Consider the following 18,936-nt stretch of genomic DNA (forward strand, 5'->3'; position numbering starts at 1 on the left):
GGTCACCTGGGTTCGGACCGAAGTGACCTAACATGGTAGATAAGCGACCATACACTTCCGACAGCATTTCGATGGAGGCAAAATGCCTGTGAGCTGTGCAACGTCAGTGTATGTTTAAGAACCTCACGCAGTCAAAATTATCCAGGGCCCTTCACTGCAGTGACCCTCATAGCCCGAGTCGCTCTGAAACGATAAACCTGAAACCAATCAAACCGACAAAAAGAAAGAAAAAGGAAAGTTGAAAAACAACAAATTTGGCATATATAAGGTCTTTTTGATAACATTCCAAAACATTTTGCCTGAAAACATTTCATAAGAAGAAGATGAGCCCTTTTTGCTGGACGCTGACGAAGAGGAAGCAGTCTGTGGAATTGAGATCGCACAGATCATCGTGCTGGTTTGATCGTCATGCGCTTCCTCGCCGTATAGATTAAACCTCTTACAATAAAAACATTTTTGTTATCACAAGTAGCAAACAAAAAAAAAGGGGGGGGGGGCACATTTTGAAGTGCAATGTCTTCGCTTTCGCACCGCCACAGGTGGCAAGACTGGCATCACCTGAAAGCTGGTTTCACCGCCATTCTCCTCCCACGCAAGGTTAAAAATAAATGTAGAAAAAGCTAAAATGTGATCACCTCAGCGTGCTATGCTGCCGGAATAAGTGGCTTGGTTTGCTGAATAAAGGATACGCTTTGTACAGTGCCTTGTGTAAGGAAGAGCAGGCAGTGTGCAGGCCACACTTTCATCCCTGTAGCAGCAGGGACGCTTCCCTGCTGCCCCAGTCTTGGGCCTGCAATTCAGACACAATGAGGAACTGACACAGTGAACACACAACCGAAGAAACCCAACCCCCTAAATGTGGGAAACTCGCTCCCACGTTGAATTTGGAATAAACCTGCGGCACCTCCTGGCGTACAAACCGAATTTCGCAGCAATCGCTTCAGGCCCAAAGCAGCCCCACGCTTACTGATCCTATTTTCCCCTTAATGAAAAATCCCTTCAGAGAGAGAACTAAATAGCACTTTCCTTGAAAGGTGACTAGTTAGCATGCACGCAGTGCTTCTCACCTTGTGCTGCCAGCGCCATTTCCCATGAGGACCTGGGCTGCAGCATTGGGGCAAAGCTTGGCTGCGCGCGCCAGGTGGCGCACCAGAGCATCCTGCCTCTCCAGGGAGGGCCGCGCCGCTGCTTGCCGCTTGCAGAGCACTTCGTAACGCTTGCGCAGCTCTGCTCGCAGCCGACTGATGCGCAGGGAGCGCACGCTTCTCACCGTTGACGCATCACTGCACATATCCGCATGTGTTGAGCGCCAGTCCCGGTGCCTCCATAGGACAGCACAACGTAATTGCAGACACAAGATCAAGTCGTCTTCCCTTCGCAGCAAATTGGTCATAAGAGAGAGAATAAAGTTTGTTAATGTGAAGTAATTATGCGGGTGGTTAACTCGGGTCCGGGAAACCCTTGGCGAATTGGGTCACAAGGCCCCACTGCGCTGCTCTTCACAGCAAGGCCTCAAGAATAATCCACAAAAGAAATTCCACTGACTGCCCATGTAGTTTCAACTACACATTTATACTGCACCTTTGTAGCTTTGTTGCCAGCATCTTTCACATGCAGCAGCATGCCAAAGTTCCTTCAGTCTGTATCTGGGGTGTCATACATGGCAAAAGGGATAGGATCTTTACATATCAGGCGCCTGAAATTGTAACTCTTTTCAAATCATTGCGAATTCTTTGTTTCTTGAAAGTGAAATGCAATGATGCATGCACACCGGGTTTAGAAGATTCTGTGCCAAATGTAAAAGCTTCAAGAAACAATGAAAACATGCTTAAAGTAGTTACAGCTGTGTTATATTTCACTCCGACCCCCTTATATGCGAGGGCAACATTTCTACAAAGATATAGAAAGCATGCACCATATTTGATACAAATTAGAATGCAGGTAACTAGAGTTACTATGTGCGCCTCTCCATGACGATAGCACCCCGAGAGGAGGGCCAGGGCTACTTACATCGAGACATGCCTTGCTGAAAGAAGAAAATAGTAAAAGGGAGGCTACCTGGTGCACTGCATGTCACAACAAAGTATTGTCACACTTGAGCTTTCTTAATTACGCTTCAATGAAAGGAAAAGAAGGAGCAACACGCCAAGTGCCGGCCAGCCAGCCACTTACCTACAATCGAGGTCCCAGTTCCATAAAGAAGGTGCCCGTTCACCACCACTGTCTTCGTCCTCGCTTGAATCACTCGCAGAGCTGTCCAGATCTACACCGCAGCAAGAAGTGGAGGAACCCTTTGCAGTCAAAATGCCCAAGGCCTCACTTAAACAGCCAAGTGTACAAAAAGAGAAATCTACTCTCAGCCCACCTCCCCCCCCCCCGCCTCATTCCTCTTATTGCCCTTAGAATAAGCAAGGGTACTCAAAATGGGTCCCTTGGAGTGGTTTGAGTACTCCTTTAAAGGTTCCTCAAAAGCCACTACACTTGTAACACAATGCATTATTTGCTTGCTGTTTGGTTTTTGTTCTAACAGTAGGCCAAGCTTTTCATGGCAGCAGATACAGTATGGCTGCAGAGAACCATGCACCAAGCGTTAGCAGAGTGAAGGCCTGAATCCATTCAAATCCTCAATTTCTGGTATGTTATCGTTTTACGACCGAGAGTGTGGTTATCCTTCTTAGTGCCTTTGCCACTGGCCCCAACTATGAATAACCGTGGTCAGCAGCTAACCTCAGTACGGCAAATGATCACCGCACTGCACTTCAACGGTGAGGAAACATCTAAAGTCATCACTGAGAACCTGAGCAGCGCTCCACGGCCTACTGTGCACCAAGAAGCAAAGGACATCGACGGCTGCAATCAAGCTTGTTTTGTGTTGCATTTTCCGCAGATGGCAGTACACTTGCGTGAACGGCATAATGCACACAGGAATCTGGCAAACTCCATAGATGCGGCTGAGCAGTGCAAGCATCTGTTGTGCAGCATAGATTGATTGCCTGCCCATCACCTCGAGGTATGTACCGTGTTTTCAGACATAGACAGGACCTTAAGAGAGCATATGTGCTGTGTTGCATTTGATTCGGTTTTAGCAAAACATTCATACTCATTTAAGTAGTACAGTTAGACAAAAGTGAACGCTGACAAACTAAATCTTCAAGAGATCGAAATAAAGGAACATTCAAATCATAGAATGACATCAAAAAAAAAAAAAAAACGTCTAGTGAAAGACTGGGCAACAGTTGCCTCATTTTGCAGTGGGACCAGCAGAGCAATTACTATTTCTCATGTTTCCGTCAATTCTTTATTGTGGGCATATTGTCCGAAGCACTGGAGACCCCGCAGCCCTTGAGGTCAGCGAACCCCAGGACCTCTGGCCATGAGGCAAGGTCTAAGGCAAATGTTCCGGCATTTCCACCAATCGGGCGATTGTGAAAAACACTTGTCGAAGCGACACTACTTCGGAACATGGACCCTGCTCCAAGACTGCAAGGGCCTCCCACATCTTTCACAGTGAAACATCGCGGAGCTCCACTGCTACCGCCTCACCCCTCTCGCAAGCCGCAACGCTGCATGGGAACAGGCTTCACCGCACGTGGTTTTTAGATGCTGCTTCATTCCACAAGGTAATTTCTTATATTTTCTTAGCTTCCTTTTTTTCTTCAATCTGTTCACTTTAATTTGCTCAAACCTGTGACAGTCAAGCTGGGGCAGGCAAATTCTCTCAACCTTTCTCCTTTTAAGTTTCCAGAGGGACTCCGAAATAATGTAACAAGCTTTCACAGCACAAAATGCAAGTGGCACATGATGAGTGCATAACTGCAGTGCACCGGAAGAATGGAACCACACCAGACCAAAGCAAAAATAATCCGCTCAGCCGTGCCGAAGCAGCGAGAAAAACAAAAGGGGGCAGGCAGAACGTCAGCGATGTGCCGGTCATGTCTGAAAAGGTGCTCACCTAGGTTAGGTTTCGCTGGTTATGCTGACTGGTCAAGCCATTGTTACTGCAGGTTGGCACGAAGCTCAGAAAAGTGAAGCTATTGCATTTACACGATTCTAATGCACACCTCTTTTGTTTGTTTCTTTTTAGCAAAAAGTTGGTTGAGAATGACATGCACATTACAATCGTGTACAAAAATTAAACTACACCCTCAGCACCCTACAGCCACCAGCATCACAAAATGGCAGCTCGGTATGGCTCACCTTTCTAGCAACCCTGCAACACTATGGATATTATCAGAGGTATTATCGATATCACCTGCCGCAGCTGCATAACTGGAAAACGAGCTAAGATAAGCAACGCTCTTAATTTAAAAAAGGTGACCTCGTGCACAGAGGTGCAAGACGATTGGGTGACTTGGAATGTGCTTTGTGTTCCTGCAACTGGCGAAGCAAAAAGGCCTTATGTGGATAAAGTTCAGGGCCAGCAGATCAAACTTTATGAAAGGCACAGATTCTCACTTCAAAGTCATCAGCCACAAAGGCGACTGAAGCAGTAGCACGGCCTGCTTTGTGGTGACACTAGAGCGGCTGCAGTGAAAGTTAGTTATTCCTAGTATGAAAGAGATAATTCCTTTATCGAAGCATAAAACCTAGAGAGTGCTACAGTGCAGTTCATTTATAACGGTATTGAGAAAGCCAGAAGATCCGATCGTTATAACCGTTTATCGCTATATCTGGACTGGCGGGAAAAAAAAAGGAAGGGAAAAAAAAAGCGGACGCCCACATATTTTTCCAAGCATGTAGGCTTGCCTACTTACAAGGGATGAGTAAATCGGGTTGAACAGCACTAATCATCATAGAGAGCATTAAACACTTTATTACATGATACATCAATAGCCATAAAATAACTTAAGCATAATTAAAAAAGTCGGAAATTCGCGCTTGCTTGAGCAGCAGCTGAAGCTTGACAATCGCTGTAAGCATCGCTTCCAGTAGCGCGGACGCTGGCGGCAGTCCTTGCTGCGTGCATGAAACCGACTGGATAAACTACAGGGCATTCCCAGCCTTGACGAGCGCGAATTCCCGTATTTTTTCACGAGGCTTCCAACCTTGAAACCCTGCCAGAAATTCAGATGAATCTGCTGTTTCATCTCGAGAGCTATCGCGCCTTCTATGTGGGCGGCGCCATTTTCCACGGACGCACCCTTTTCGCAGCAACAGATAGCAATTGCGATGATGATAGTGCTCATTTCCTAATCGAACGCAATGGCGCTCGAGGATTTCTCCACGACAGTCCGTTTCCGCCGCATATGTCGTTTTCACGTAATTCTCTTCTTAGTATAATTTTTTTATATAACATTCAGACAAATTTTCGTGGTAAACATCTACCGCGTGGCGATAACACTATCGCTGTATCCAATTTACCGCCGATAATCGATCGTTATATCTGGTTTATTTTTACACTGGACCAATGGGAAAATTGATAATACTAGGAATTTGATTGTTATAAGCGATATATCGTTATATCTGGTATTGTTATAAGTAGACTGCCCTGTATAATCAGAGGCACTGCATTTTTTTTTCTTACTTTAAAAAACGGGTGCACAATAAAATACCTGTAACTGGACTGGTTGAGGAAACAAGGCCATCCTGCTTTCCATCATGCCTGCCATCGCACTCATGTCAGGAGTGACTCTGCAGCATGGAACTCAGGTTTTGAGTAGCAATAGTTCAACAGTCTCTCGCCATGCCTATCATGCATGAACATGGTTTATCTCCTGAAGCCTTTTTGAAATAATTAGTGCATAAGCTGTAGTGTCTGAATTAATAAGCATTGAACACCGCCGACTTACATGGGCAATGGTCGAAACACAGGTGGCAGTTCCAACTATATCTGGTTTTCACAGTAACAGGGGTCTAGTTACTATATTTACTTGAATTTAAGCGAGTTTTTTTTTTTAAATGATTTTTGGCTCTCAAAAAGTCCACCCTCGCGTTATAATCGAATATTGCGATTTGGTTGGCTAAAGCAGTGCCAGGGTGCAGCCATATTGAATCCGCCCCAACTCGGTATTGGTTTCCGCGGTTTTACTATGTTATGTTGGCAACACGGTACCAGGGAAGCCAAATCAGCCAAATCCCAATCCATTCAGTCAAAATGTTGCGCTTTTTTCAGTGGGCTCAGAATCACATTGTCCCCTTGATCACGCGCTTATCTTTCGCAGTGGATAAATGTGGTTACTTCTGTTCTTATCGCATTTCGGACGGTAGCAACACGCTGTGCACAGTACGACACTCGCCTCAAGGAAGGCTATTGTGATAGGAGAAGGAATCGGAAATTCAGCGACAGCTCGACGGCTAGACGTTACTAATCTACCTTGCGTGGATGCCAGATGTAACTGGAGGAAATTTTTAAATATGGGCTTGGCCGCAAAGGCTTCCGAATCGTCTGGGAGGACGAGAGTGAAAAGGGAGACTGGGTTTCCAAGAACTCGGCCTCCACCGAAGATTGAGCATTTCTGATTAGACTGAAATGGCCATAATGTCTATTAAAGGTACTTTTTCAAGCGCTTATCTCACGTTACATACGTTCTTTTTCTTCCTACTGGGCAGTATGAAAAGTCGCCCCTCACATTACATTCGAGTAAATACGGTAACAAGCCTTTACTGTATTCGTACTCCATTTGGCTTGAATAAAGAATTATCTGCACACTTCTAATAATGTTACATTTTAAGCCCTTGCATGTTTATATGTCCAGCTCAGTACGTCTAAAAAGCACTAACTTACCTACAACTGTTCCTCGCAAGTAAAGGCTATGGCTGCCCGCACAGCACAGGACAAAGGCTGGATATGTAGAAACACAAACACGACACCACAAGCTCCGACTTCCCAATGTGTTTGTGTTTCTATGCCTCTGGTTCTTGCCCTCTATGCACAGTCATAACCTTTACAGTCATGAACTAACTTGCCCACAAAAAAGTTCCATTACACCACACATTCCTCATAGTACTATTCAACTGCACTCTAAATGGATTGTAGAGTTGAAACAGTTTTCTAACAAAACAGAACCACACACTTCAATCGCAACTGAAAGAAACAAAACATGAAGCACAATAACACTGCAATATTCACAAGATATGAAGGTCAGAGCTTGGATTCCATACTGCAATGAATGGATGTCTTGCGAAATAAGACATGTCAAACAGTATTGCAAACAAAGAAAAAAAAAACTCATGACATGGCACCCTGCAATGACCTGAAACAATGAGCCACTCAAAGCTGTTAGTATCTGCTCGACCAAGGCCTACCACAAACTGAATGCGAAGTTTCTAACTATGGCTCATGCCAGAATATACTTTTAAACATGAGAAAATGATGACGGTGAGGATAATAAGGTGACCAGCAGTTCCTCAGATGAAGGCTTGAGAAACCCCGCCTCCAAGTACTACCGAGCGGTGCCGTGTCTGCTCTGAGAATGTTCGGGCGTGAGGTGGGAGGGGCCAGGTCCAGGGCAGCAATTACACAGAAGCTTTTAATATGATACAATGCCTTCAGATTTGCCACACATGCCTGCATCTACCCTACCACTGTAGCAGGCACCAAGTGAATTATCTTTCCTTGGTGAAGACAGAATTAAAGAAGTGAATCAAAAGATCCTACCGAGCTTCGCAACTGTATCCTTAAGCTTAAGCTATCCTTAAGCTTATCCTTAAGCTTAAGCTATGAATCACATTCTTCAATTGTTTTTAGTAGTCTTGCACCGCTGCTGTTCTTAGATAACATTTTTTATCATTTAAATATCAAGTTACACTTTCATCTTGCGGCTCTAAGTATTTCTTTGAAAACTCATCATGCTTCAACTACACTCGGCAAACTTAAACCAGAAAAGATTGGAAAGAAGAAAAGAAGAAAGGTGACTGCAGGAGTAAAACATCGATCAGCGGTGAAACTCCTGCCTCCAAAAAAAGCACTCTGACAGAGGTGGACAGATTACAAATGATACAAATCCCTAGTAATGCCCTGACCATTTGAAACAGTCACGAGCAAACTGAGCAGTTACGCTGCTAGACTGGCAAAATATTTTACAATTGACAAGCCTTCACATCGCAAATTGCCGAATGATTTTCTTCACTGAAGTTTTGTGCCGCTGTTTCTGCACAGACAAGTCGAGTTCACCTAGCCATCAGATGTTGCTGTTTTATTTATAGTTTCCAAGGAAAATCAGAGCGAATAATGCTTCCTATTCATCCCCACGTTAAACCACTTGGCACTGTTCTCTGTATATATATATATATATATATATATATATATATATATATATATATATATATATATATATATGTATATATATATATAAAACTTGTCAACACTGCACACCGACTGCACAAAATACCATGCATGGCTTTCTTTAAATATAGCTCAACTTTATAAGACTTCAGCACTAACACATTATGAGTGGACCCACTATTATCTACAACTTATTTTGAAGTCCGAATTTTGAATAAATCAGCTTTATTTTTTTGCATGGCAGAGCAGTTACTAACCATTACTTAAACAGCCAGCTGAGCATGTTGCACTCATTTCACAATGGTTTCAATGAAACTAAAGCCACTGCTTGGGTAGACACTAAAATCATTCCACGGCTCCAGGAAAAAAAAAAGGTGGAGAGGAGGGGCCACACACGCAGCACTGATTGACAACAATCCTGGATGACAACCACAAAGAGAATGATGGCCTCCTCACCTGCAACCGCTTGTGAGCCCACCCCGTGCAGTGAGTGGGAAGAGCCACCAGAACTATTTGTGCTGGCCTGTGCCTCCTCTGCTCCAATGTTTTTCTCGGCATTCCAGAAGCGTCGCAGGTTGCGCAAAGCAGCAGCGGGATTGGTGGCCAGCGATGTGGTGGTTGCTGTTGGAGCCACACTTGCAAGTGCCACACGGACACGCCTGTCCCGGCCGGGCCTCTCGCGTGGCCGGGCCAGCACACCTGGCTTAGCAACTTCGTGCCTGTCGTGCACAAAGGCAGTCCCCGCAAGCGGCAGTGTTGACGACGACAACGAAGAGGACGCAGATGACACCGCCACCCGGTGATTGTGACTAGAAGGGCTCGACGTGTGCCCAGAGTCCTGCTGTGCTCGTTTGAGCTTGTCCAGTACTCGGTTCTGCGCTATCTTGGCCTGCAGACGGTTCATTGTCCTTGGCTGCTTGGCCACGCCCCCTGGAGTGGCACTGGTCCCCGTGGAACTGCACACAGCTGCCACCGCGCCACCACTGGCAGCCACAACCTTTGGCTTGACCTCTGCGAGTCCAAACACAGTGGTCCCCTTGGCAAAAGACACGGACGACAACGGCTGGGAGACGACGGGCAGCCGCTGGATAGGTTGGACTGGCTGGATCTCCTTGTGCACAACCACCGGCTTCGGCTGGGCCCTGTGGTTGTGCAGCGGCTCGCCGCCGTGTCGCCCAAGGCTGCCATTCTCAACGGTGTGGTGCAGTTCAGAGGATACGATGGGTGGCGACGCGCTGGCTGCCACTGAAATGGCCGTCGTCGGCTGCGGCAGGCTGACAGTGGCGGCAGTGGTGGCGGCCGCTGCCACCACCACTGAGGATGAGGGTGCTTCCGAGAAGTCATAAGGGTCTTGGGGCACACCCCCTGGCTGGTGGTTCTCCCGCTTGAGCAGGGCCCGCAGCCGATCGGCAAAGCGAAGCTTCCCCTCCGAGGGAAGCGACACGGCGGCACGGCGCTGCCGCCGCTGCTCCTTTCGGCCTCCCACTTGGGGGGGACCGTCCACCAGGCTGGGGCTAGCGTAGAGGCGGGCTGGCACAGGGGCCCCTAGTTTCCCATTCCTGCAAGACAGAGGCAAGCCGTGAGACAAGAAGAATCCACAGTGATCGCCAAGCCCCCCGTAACTCGCAGACAGAAGTTTCCACAAAACAGTGGCAAAGTGGACTAGTTACTTCTTATCTTTGATTAGAGTGTAGTACCTGGTTTGTGCCTGCTTAAACAAAAATAGAGTCCTGCATCCTTCTCTTTGCGCCTGCACTTTGTATTTTCGCAAGTTCAGCTTTGTTTCATATTTTTCCCTGCCCATAACCGTATACGTGTCACAACACAAATAGGCTGTTCTGAAGAACTGAATAAACACTGGTCACAACCTACACTGGAACATCAATCTACAACAAGTTATCACAACAGCACTTTCTGCACACACATTGTAGTCATGTAATTTCACAAAAGTGTTATCATGTGGCCCCAGTACACTTTCTTGCCAGACTACCCGCCCTAAGAATCTATACAAACCGTACATAACAGCAAAAAAAAAAAAAAAAAAAACAAAGTCACCATCCCAAATACCTAACAGGGTACAAACAGTTGTCCCCTAGGCTATCAGAAAATCCTCAACAAGTGAGGCCAGAAAGCTCTGTACAATAAACATAATTGCATTACATGACTGCATTACACAATCCACAAAGGCCACCAAAGGCGCAGGATACACAAATATTACCCTCAAATTCAAGATTAAAAAAAAAGGAAATAAAGAATATATTACGAACCGGATTCACGCTACATTTAAGGCACTTCAAATTTACACTACATGGGTCCCAAAGTGGCTCGGGCTTTGAGAGATACTGTTGTGGAGGACTCCTGAAATTTCGACCTTCTGCAGTTCTTTAACGTGCACCTTGCTTTTCGCCTCCATCGAAAAGCAGCTGCCGCGCAGCTGGGATTCGATCCCGCATCCTTTAACACAAAAGTTGCGCGCCCTAATCACTGCACCACCGCGGCGGGAAAACCAATAACATGAAGCTACAGTTCTTAAACTTTGCCAGCCACGCACAGCAGTTAATAATATGCATACCTATGGTTACATGATGGTGCAACTTGGAGATGCTTTCAAGATCAGCTAAGCAGCCGCCCATAACATCAAGTGGATCCAATATCATGCCACTACACGCTATCAAATAGCACAGAAGTTGCAAGGCTGTTGCTCCTACAATAGCTTTTTGAGTATGACGCTGATTAATAGTGTTTATTGGTGCAAGGGCACCTGAAACCAAAGAGCACCATCAACGCACATCCAGCATTCCATAATGTGCACAATTTCAGTAACTAATATTTCATCAGTAAAAACTGTTGGCAGCTGTGTTGACGGTGTTTTTGCTATCTTTTCAAAAGCCATCAAACAATGCCTGAAAAATTGTTTGCGACTTCTTGAACATTTTCCCAGTCTCAAAACTTGAAACAAAATAGCTATTCAATTTGTCCTGACATTATTTTGCAACAAAATCTAGCAATGGTACAACATCTTTGCTATGTTTTATACATCTCAAATTCAACTTTGCCAGCATGCTTGAGAATTGTTTATTGATTTATTTATGTATTCATTTATTAGAAATAACACCCGTTGGGCACTCTCGTAGGCAGTGTAACTGAAAATATAAAGGTCAACAAAAAGAGTGCAAAAGACAACAGGAAATGAGTTTTACATGCCACATCACTTGAACTGACAGAATTATGTCCATATTACTGCCACCTAACAGCACAGAAACACACAGACAGCTCAGGCCAGCTGATCTCACTCCCAATACCTGATATCAAGCTACTAGCTGCCTCGCAGAAAGCATCGATGAAAAGTTTGTAAAGCACACTCCAAAGACAAACTTTTCCATGCATATCCACAGCATCAAAACTACATGGCAAGCAAGCCAAATCCCACAGCAAAAAACGTGAAACTTGAAATCAAGAAAAAAAAAAGGCTTTCTGCCCCTGAAAGGATCCTCCTGCAGCCAAAGGGGTAAGTTGATTATCACGACAGTGCAAATAATGCCCTCCACACCTGCTAGCAGAGCAACACAGGGTGTGACATATGAACCAGGGCTTAATCTGGCGTCATGAAAATCAATCAATGCCACTGGCTGAAAGGCCCCCTCTGATGAGAATTTGTTGCTTTTTTCTAGTTTGTATCAAATTCTAGTATTTTTGCCAAGACTGAAAAAGAGAGAGAGAAAAAAAAAGCGTTATCTGCTACAGAAAAGATATGGGATTGCACTCAGGGCTCCTAGATTACAGTCCTAGTCTTCCGGGTCAACAAACTTATCTTGAAAGCTATCAGTCAGTGAGGTGCAGTCACATATGCATGCAAAGCATCACCTTGCTGCAGTGAAAGTGCTTAGCCAGAAAAAAAAAACACTACTGCACAAAACAAAACAACTTAAGTAAATGAACACAACTAAGTTTCATAATGAAAGTGTGTGCATTAGTGGCAAATTTTTTCAATGAGGAGCCCTCGCAGAGCAATAACAAATATTCCGAGTGTACAGTCACCTTCCCAGTCACAAACATAAAATGCACCACACATCACCAATATACACCTTCATGGCCGCGGCTACTGGATACAAAGGCTGTTAAAATTCTTTAATCTGAAATAATAGTACTAACTTATAACAAAAGAAAAACTTACAAGAACGGCACTGATCCTTTAAACGGTTAGGCACCAAAGCAAACCTAAGATGCACTGCTAGACTACCAAGGTGGCATTACAGATTATGCGCACGCGACGGCTCAACGCCGCTCTCCAGTTCGGCACGATCCCGCTACAGAGCTTCCTGCTTCGACACTACCCACAATCTTCGCGACATCAAAGCAGCAGCAACGAAATGTTTGCCTGGCTGAGATCCGAAAGCGTTCGCCCGAAACCTCTATGTGCGGGGCGGGGACAAGGACAGTCCCTTCGCCCCCGCTTTAACTCATGCATAGAAAAAACGGTTTGTGATCACACTGAGACAATCTCATTAGATTACATCGACAAGAGCTGAAAACAGTACGCATAAAACGATTCGGGTTACCACCGGCACACGCGATGGCCACGACTCTTGACACCTGTCAAATGGCCGAGCAGACCGAGCTCGCTTCGCACAACAGCACAGCAAATGATGGGAAGGAGCCCAAAAGCAACTTACTGCTCTTCGCTGGATAAACCGTGACACTTGTTGTTGAGCTTCGTGGCGTTACTGCTGCCGTGGGAGTACCCCAGAGTGTTTTCCTCAAAGATTTGCCGAATGCAGTACGTGTATCCATTCAACTGTCCCTGTTTGTACAATTTCGTACTGCGAACAAAAACGGGACAACGCACGCTTATTCACGTGACATTCGTAGCAGCTGCGCATCATGAAGGACACTAAAAGTGCGCGTACAACGCAAAATTTCGCACCGATCACTCGCGCTCATACAAATTTAACACCACTGTTTACATAGACAACTGACGTGAGAGCACGTATCGGTCATTTAATTGGGCAGTTCTCAATAGCTCCAGCGTTAAACAGCTGCTAAAGCGGAGGCACTAACGCAGCGCATACTATTGCATCGCAGAATAGACCAAAGAAAAGGCATTCCAACGAAATATTCGCAAAACTGCAGCATTTTAGCGAAGCACTATAGCGCAAATGTCACTAGGCCTAATCATTAACACACTCGCGTCTAGAGCAGAATTAGGCTTACGAAAAAAAGTGTTTAATCTCGGTGAAACAGTACGGGCTCACTTGACCACTGGAAACAAGAATTTTCCCTGACTTAAGAACTCAAAGATTCCGATTCGTTTCGGTGTCTAAATTAATTGCAAAGGGAACTGATCGCAAAAGAGTGTCACATTTGAAGGTCACTTTCTTAGGGCTAGCTCCACAAAGCATAAACATTGTCAAACGTATATTAAAGCGGAGAGCTACAAAAATGCGGTATTGGCTATTTACCCATTTTTGTTCATTATCGAGCTTCTCGCTATGAAGTACAGTTCCTAATCGGAGCCAATTAGGAGAATATATCCAACATCCGCGTGTAAAATCATCGTTTCAAGGGAAACCACAACAAATAATATGGCTGCCGTTGCACTGACACAAGTTGATTCATCAACTTCTCAGTCGCCGCCAAATTAGTATTCACACTAACAGCCCAAAACACTTGTGCTATATAAAACATTTCTTATAATTTTAGCTTAAATAAGAATATTTGTATACGAGCCTTTTATCTTACCTTAATTTGTTTGTGCGCTTTGCGAGCTTGTTGGCTTCCGTTGGATTCATTCAACCGCGCTAACTACGCTCGGAAGACGACTCCATGTGCAGCCGCCTTGCAGCCGCTGCTGAAACTGTTAGCGCGTTGCGTAGTTTTGTTACCCGCATTCAGTAAATATCGCTGCTACTATACTCCTACTATCCTACTGTGGCTAATTGTAAGAAAAGATACATTGTTGTGGTCCTTCGTGTGGCTCAATAATGCGGTCCACGCGCCTGTGTTAATATTTCGCCTGCTGCTATATGTCGTCACCTTCACCATTTTTTCTTTTTCTTTCAGATAAGATGGGTGACAACATAATGCCCAAGATCGACATTCAGAAAGAGCTGAGTGGGTCGGCGCAACTAAATTACATGAAGATCATTGAGAGAGAAAACATGGAGAGGGTGCGGAGGTTGAAACGCATTCGCCATAGGAACCTGCTGACTGGATTTCTGCTTGCTGGCGGAGTATGCGGAATATGTATCCTTTCAATAGATGTACTTTTGTACTTTAGCTAATCGTTGGTTTGCACTTTCATGCTGCTGAAACAGAAAACGTACCGTTCTGACGACCCAAATCGAAAGTATGTTACTTTCTATTGCAGGAGCCATCAACTTTCCTATCATTTTTTTGGCAGTGTGCTCATAAATATGCATGCTAGGCGATGTATCGTTGGATTGCTACAGATTCAGTAAGCAATTTTCAAAATTTGAGTGAATTCCAATGAAAAGATAATGTAGATGTAGTTGCTAGCGGTCACAGGGGTAGATGGAATTGAGAAATTCGCTGGTTGCCGCGGCTTGCACGGAACAGGTGTAATTGACCATTAAAGGAAGCCTTTGCCTTACAGTCATAATCGGGTGCTGCTGTTGATGATGCAACATATATAGAGGAATTCGAGCGTGACCATGACAAAAGAGAGCGTTTGTTAAGCAAACACACATATTTATGTGCTTGGTTCTTGTGACCGAAAACACGCAGTAGACAAGTACACATAGGCGCACATAACTACATAGTCAGTCCACGAAACTGAAACGAGCTCCACGAAACCAAACTTGCGATATAACAGTTCTCTCTCATCTAATTCTTAGTGTGGCATGTTAAATCCATCTAAGTGTAGAACCAACTAGCCCTCATTGCAGCCTTTTCTTGCACTTATAAGAAGCCCAAGTTAGAGTTTGCACCACAACACTAGCACTGGATTCACCCCTTAGCCAAGAGACACAGATCATCAGCTGCAAATGTTTTTTGCCAAAGTGAGGTTTCTCATTTTCACTATTCTCAGTTTCAGGGCTTGCAAGAAATACAGTTGGAAACTTTTCTCTCTTTTCTGTAGAAAGTGAGAAATGATGACTAACCTATAGTCCATGTTAGTCGGTGCTTTTTGCGACCTTAAAAAACGTGCTGTCAGCACCGTTTTCAAGGCTTGCACATGAGGCACATACTGCAAAGCCGGTTTGCGTGAAATATTTCCAGAATATTTTATTATTGACAAACAAAAAATTCACAACTTTTATCCCTGATGCCACACACACCTCAGTTTTCCTCAAGCTTCAGTAATTGTGCTGCAAAATCACAAAATTATGGTGGCTAGCGTGGAGTGTAGACATTTGTTTGAAAGGTCCTTGTTTGCTTTCTCTTAAAGCAGATTTCCTTTTCTTTTGTTTTTGTCAAGGGCACAGGGAGGAACTTGCAGTGTCGAAAAGGGCTAAAATGAAATTTTAGAAGTAGCCAGGCCCTACTGGCCAGCAACAGTGAGACCAATCAAGCATTTTTTCCTTCAACCACTTTTGTTCATGGTTATCCGTGAAAGTGTCTTGATAGACTTGCCACTTTGAATGTATATCTTTTCACTCAAAGAAAGCCATCTATGAAGAATCCCCAGGCTTTCGGAAAACAAGGGCACAATATTGCTTCTCCAAGATGAGTAGAAAGCGTAGCAGTGGGCATGTTCAGACTGGTGCAATCTCCATATCTGGCTATGTTTTGCCTAGCAGTAACATCAAAACTGGGAGATTTTGCTCTTTTTTTTTTATTTGACAAATTAGATCGTTTTACTGTAATGTGTGACCTTAGGAAGATAATCATTTCGTATCGAGCAACAAAAATGCTCATAGTGGATCTCCTTTGATATTAAATTCTGTGATGGAGGAGGCTATGAGGTTTTTCACATTTATCACTTGTCACAGCTGAGAATTCAAAATTGCAGAGACTATTGCAAACAAACATATGTGGAGGAGCACCTATATGCAAACTGAACAAATTCTATTTGCAGAACTTCTGAAACGTGGAATGTGATTGTGCAGCTGCTTTGTTGCAGGTATTTATGATGTCATAACACGGAATAAGTAGAAATTTATATGTTGGTACAAAAGGTTGGTTTCCGAAGTGACCATCACCTCTGAATGTGCATAACTTTTGCTAGAATGAACACACTATGGTTATTTATGTCTGATATGCTAGAGAAACGATTGGGCAGGAGTAAGGAGTGCATTTAGGTGTATGCGTCAAAGAGTGCCTAATTGCGTGGTAGTGAGGGATTTTTCTGGAACAGGAAGTTTACGAAGAGTTTCTCTAATGTTGTCATAGTGAAGATTGATTTGTTTTTTGTAAAGAAGAGTATAATCCCATATGGGCAGATAAGGCCAGGGAATCCCAGGCGTCCGGTTCTGAAGTTCGTGGGCAAGGCGACGTGCAACCTTATTGCCTGGGATTCCTCCTCAGCGTGACAGCGTGGGGATGTAGTTTCTTAAGAGCTTCATGTAGGTTATCCTGTAGTTCTGCAAGAATAGTACAACCCGTATGAATGCCACATATAGCTTGTACTGAATCAGTGTATATGGTATATCCTGAAGGGTCAGGGCGTTCTAGAGAGAGGTCTTGAATACTGGCGATTATTGATAGGGTCGATGTAGGAGGAGGATCAGTGTAAAAGCCCAGGGTGTGTGTCACCACCTCACTGCTGCTCCTATCTGAGTAAGCAGCCACTACAGTGTTATTTCGTGATGCATCTGTGTAGACGATCTACGAATCAGTAGCATGAACGTGATGAAAAAATGAGCTGAACATCATCTTGAGTTAGTATTGGCTCCAACGCTCTTCGGAACGGGGGCGATTCTGATGTTATCTAGGAGCAGGGGCAGAGTGGTAATAATAGGTTTTAATCCAGCTTGGTGAATTATCCAGTGTCTTTTTGTGCTAGAAAGATGCACCATTAGTTGGTCTCGGATTTGCCATATGGGGTCTCCCAGGGACGAGAACAGCCCCATGGAGTATATAGGTTGAAACTCGGTAGAGTAGTGGGCTGGGCTAGCTGGTACATAGTCACAAGAACAAACCGAGCAGAAAGGATGCAGGCAGCGTAAGCAACACAGGATGACATGCCATCCTGTAAAAGGTTTGGCTATTTGAGGAATTCAAGGTCAGATTTCTTGTGTTATCAATGCTGAGAGGGGGTAAAGGAATGTGTGGCAGCCCAGTGCTGTCTCTGTTATGCTGAGGCAGCAGCAGCGTCTCTGTTTCTGCTGTTCAAGGGAAGGAAGGGTGCACTCTTCACCTGCAGACAACTCATTGATGTGTGTGCACAGCCACGAGCTCCCCGGACAGTTGGCGGCCAACAACAAATTGAGAAGACATCTGTTTATCACCATTCACATGGAGGGAGCCTCCTTACACTGCTTTGACGACAGATGTTTTCAGGAGCAGCCGACAAAGTCAACGGAGCTAATTGTTGCCGCACACATGCAGTGGGCAATGGCAAGCACATTATCGCCATCCACCGTCTGCTCAGTGCCATTAAAGTTCAAAAATCAGCAGTCCACTTTTCTTCATGTTTGAGCCATGAAAAAAGTTTTCAGAGATTGATATTTTCTTAAGAACTGCGATGTAATGCAGTCATGGCAATCTTTTTTTTTTTCCGGACTGTGGTGGCATAGGAAATCAAACGTGGCCCGCACAACAAGCAAACAATGAAATGCAGTGGAGAGCAGGTGTAACTGTACGATGTGCGCATTTTATAGTTCTCGCAACGGAGATGACGACGGGCAGTGCAGCTGTGCACTCTAGGGAAAAGGTTGCCTCACCTACAGAACGAAAAGTTAGCCAACATGATTAGTCTGCTTTTCTGCCGTGTTCTATTTCTCGGGTGCCTTTTGACATGCGTGCAATGATGCTTTCTAAGCTTCTTTGCAGTGAAATTTGGGAATGTCATCATCGTGATTCCTTAACTATGTGTGCAGTTGCCTACTCAATACTTGCTGTCAAACAGGAGAGCTTCCTCGATGATTTTGATGAGCCTGCTCCAAAGTAGAAGACGTAGTCGACATTTTTTTTTTGTACATAAAGTATATTCTTGTTTTTCTGTGATGTGCAGGTGACTGAAATAAAGTGTGGAGCATTTACAAGTTAAACTTCTTGTGATTTCAATATGACATTTTGTATCGCAGATAGGGGTGTGCAAATGTTCAAAATTTCAAATACGAATAGAGCATATTTATTAGATTCGTATTCTGAAAACAGATATTTGGAAATTTTGAATATATTCACGAATTATCGAATACACCGAAAATGTTCGAATTCGTCGTAGTTTCGCTGCAGTGCTAGACCGTGTGGACTTGCAGTGTCAGGAAGGCCCTCTTCACAAAACGGCCCTGTCGCGTTTTGATATGACAGCCCCAGCCAGAATCATCCAGGCCCGTCATGTACAGAAAACTTGCACTTCTGCACTATTCATTTAGCTGTTTACTTTCTCCATTTCTTTTTTTTACTGATCAGATATTTGAAGGTATTTTTTTCCCATATTCGTACAAAAAAGATTTTGTTTTTCTTTTAAACTGAAATCGGTTCTTATTGGCAACTATACAATGCACATGATGAAAACTGCTCAGTACTCCACTGGCCCTTGCATAATGCATGTTGAAGTTGTCAACTTTCTTCCATTATACCACGTA

The 18,936-nt window shown here is 44.4% G+C and overlaps 2 protein-coding genes across 3 annotated transcripts in view; one reads left to right on the plus strand and one right to left on the minus strand.

Moving 5' to 3' along the window:
- The window catches only part of l(3)L1231 (zf-C3Hc3H domain-containing lethal (3) L1231), a 55,963-nt gene extending 42,139 nt beyond the window's left edge, over positions 1–13,824 (minus strand). The window contains exons 1-6 of the mRNA XM_084607464.1: positions 13,684–13,824; positions 12,898–13,044; positions 8,681–9,783; positions 2,173–2,263; positions 1,068–1,283; positions 690–790 (exon numbers count right to left, since the gene is read on the minus strand). Coding sequence (XP_084463590.1) covers positions 690–790; positions 1,068–1,283; positions 2,173–2,263; positions 8,681–9,783; positions 12,898–13,044; positions 13,684–13,697 — 1,672 coding nt within the window. The 5' untranslated portion in view covers positions 13,698–13,824. The remainder of the gene's footprint in view (positions 1–689; positions 791–1,067; positions 1,284–2,172; positions 2,264–8,680; positions 9,784–12,897; positions 13,045–13,683) is intronic.
- A 199-nt stretch (positions 13,825–14,023) lies between these two features.
- Ccdc56 (Coiled-coil domain containing 56) lies at positions 14,024–18,395 on the plus strand. 2 transcript variants are annotated; one of them, XM_084607466.1, is made up of 3 exons: positions 14,024–14,162; positions 14,285–14,467; positions 18,226–18,395. In XM_084607466.1, exons 2-3 carry the CDS (start codon positions 14,290–14,292, stop codon positions 18,294–18,296), a joined length of 249 nt encoding a protein of 82 aa, XP_084463592.1. In that variant the 5' UTR covers positions 14,024–14,162; positions 14,285–14,289; the 3' UTR covers positions 18,297–18,395. The 2 variants fall into 2 exon arrangements, with proteins under 2 accessions (XP_084463592.1, XP_084463593.1); XM_084607467.1 differs by having other exon boundaries at positions 14,031–14,115.
- The last annotated feature ends 541 nt before the right edge of the window (positions 18,396–18,936 follow it).

This window comes from Amblyomma maculatum, chromosome 6 (assembly GCF_055883805.1).
Source record: "Amblyomma maculatum isolate TAMU_Amacu chromosome 6, ASM5588380v1, whole genome shotgun sequence".
Lineage (NCBI taxonomy): Eukaryota > Metazoa > Arthropoda > Arachnida > Ixodida > Ixodidae > Amblyomma > Amblyomma maculatum.

Coding starts and splice junctions, on each gene's coding strand:
- Ccdc56 (XM_084607466.1), top strand. CDS start 14,290: ATGGGTGACAACATAATGCCCAAGATCGACATTCAGAAAGAGCTGAGT. Junction 14,468..18,225: donor TGGCGGAGTATGCGGAATAT/GTATCCTTTCAA, acceptor CTATGTGTGCAG/TTGCCTACTCAATACTTGCT.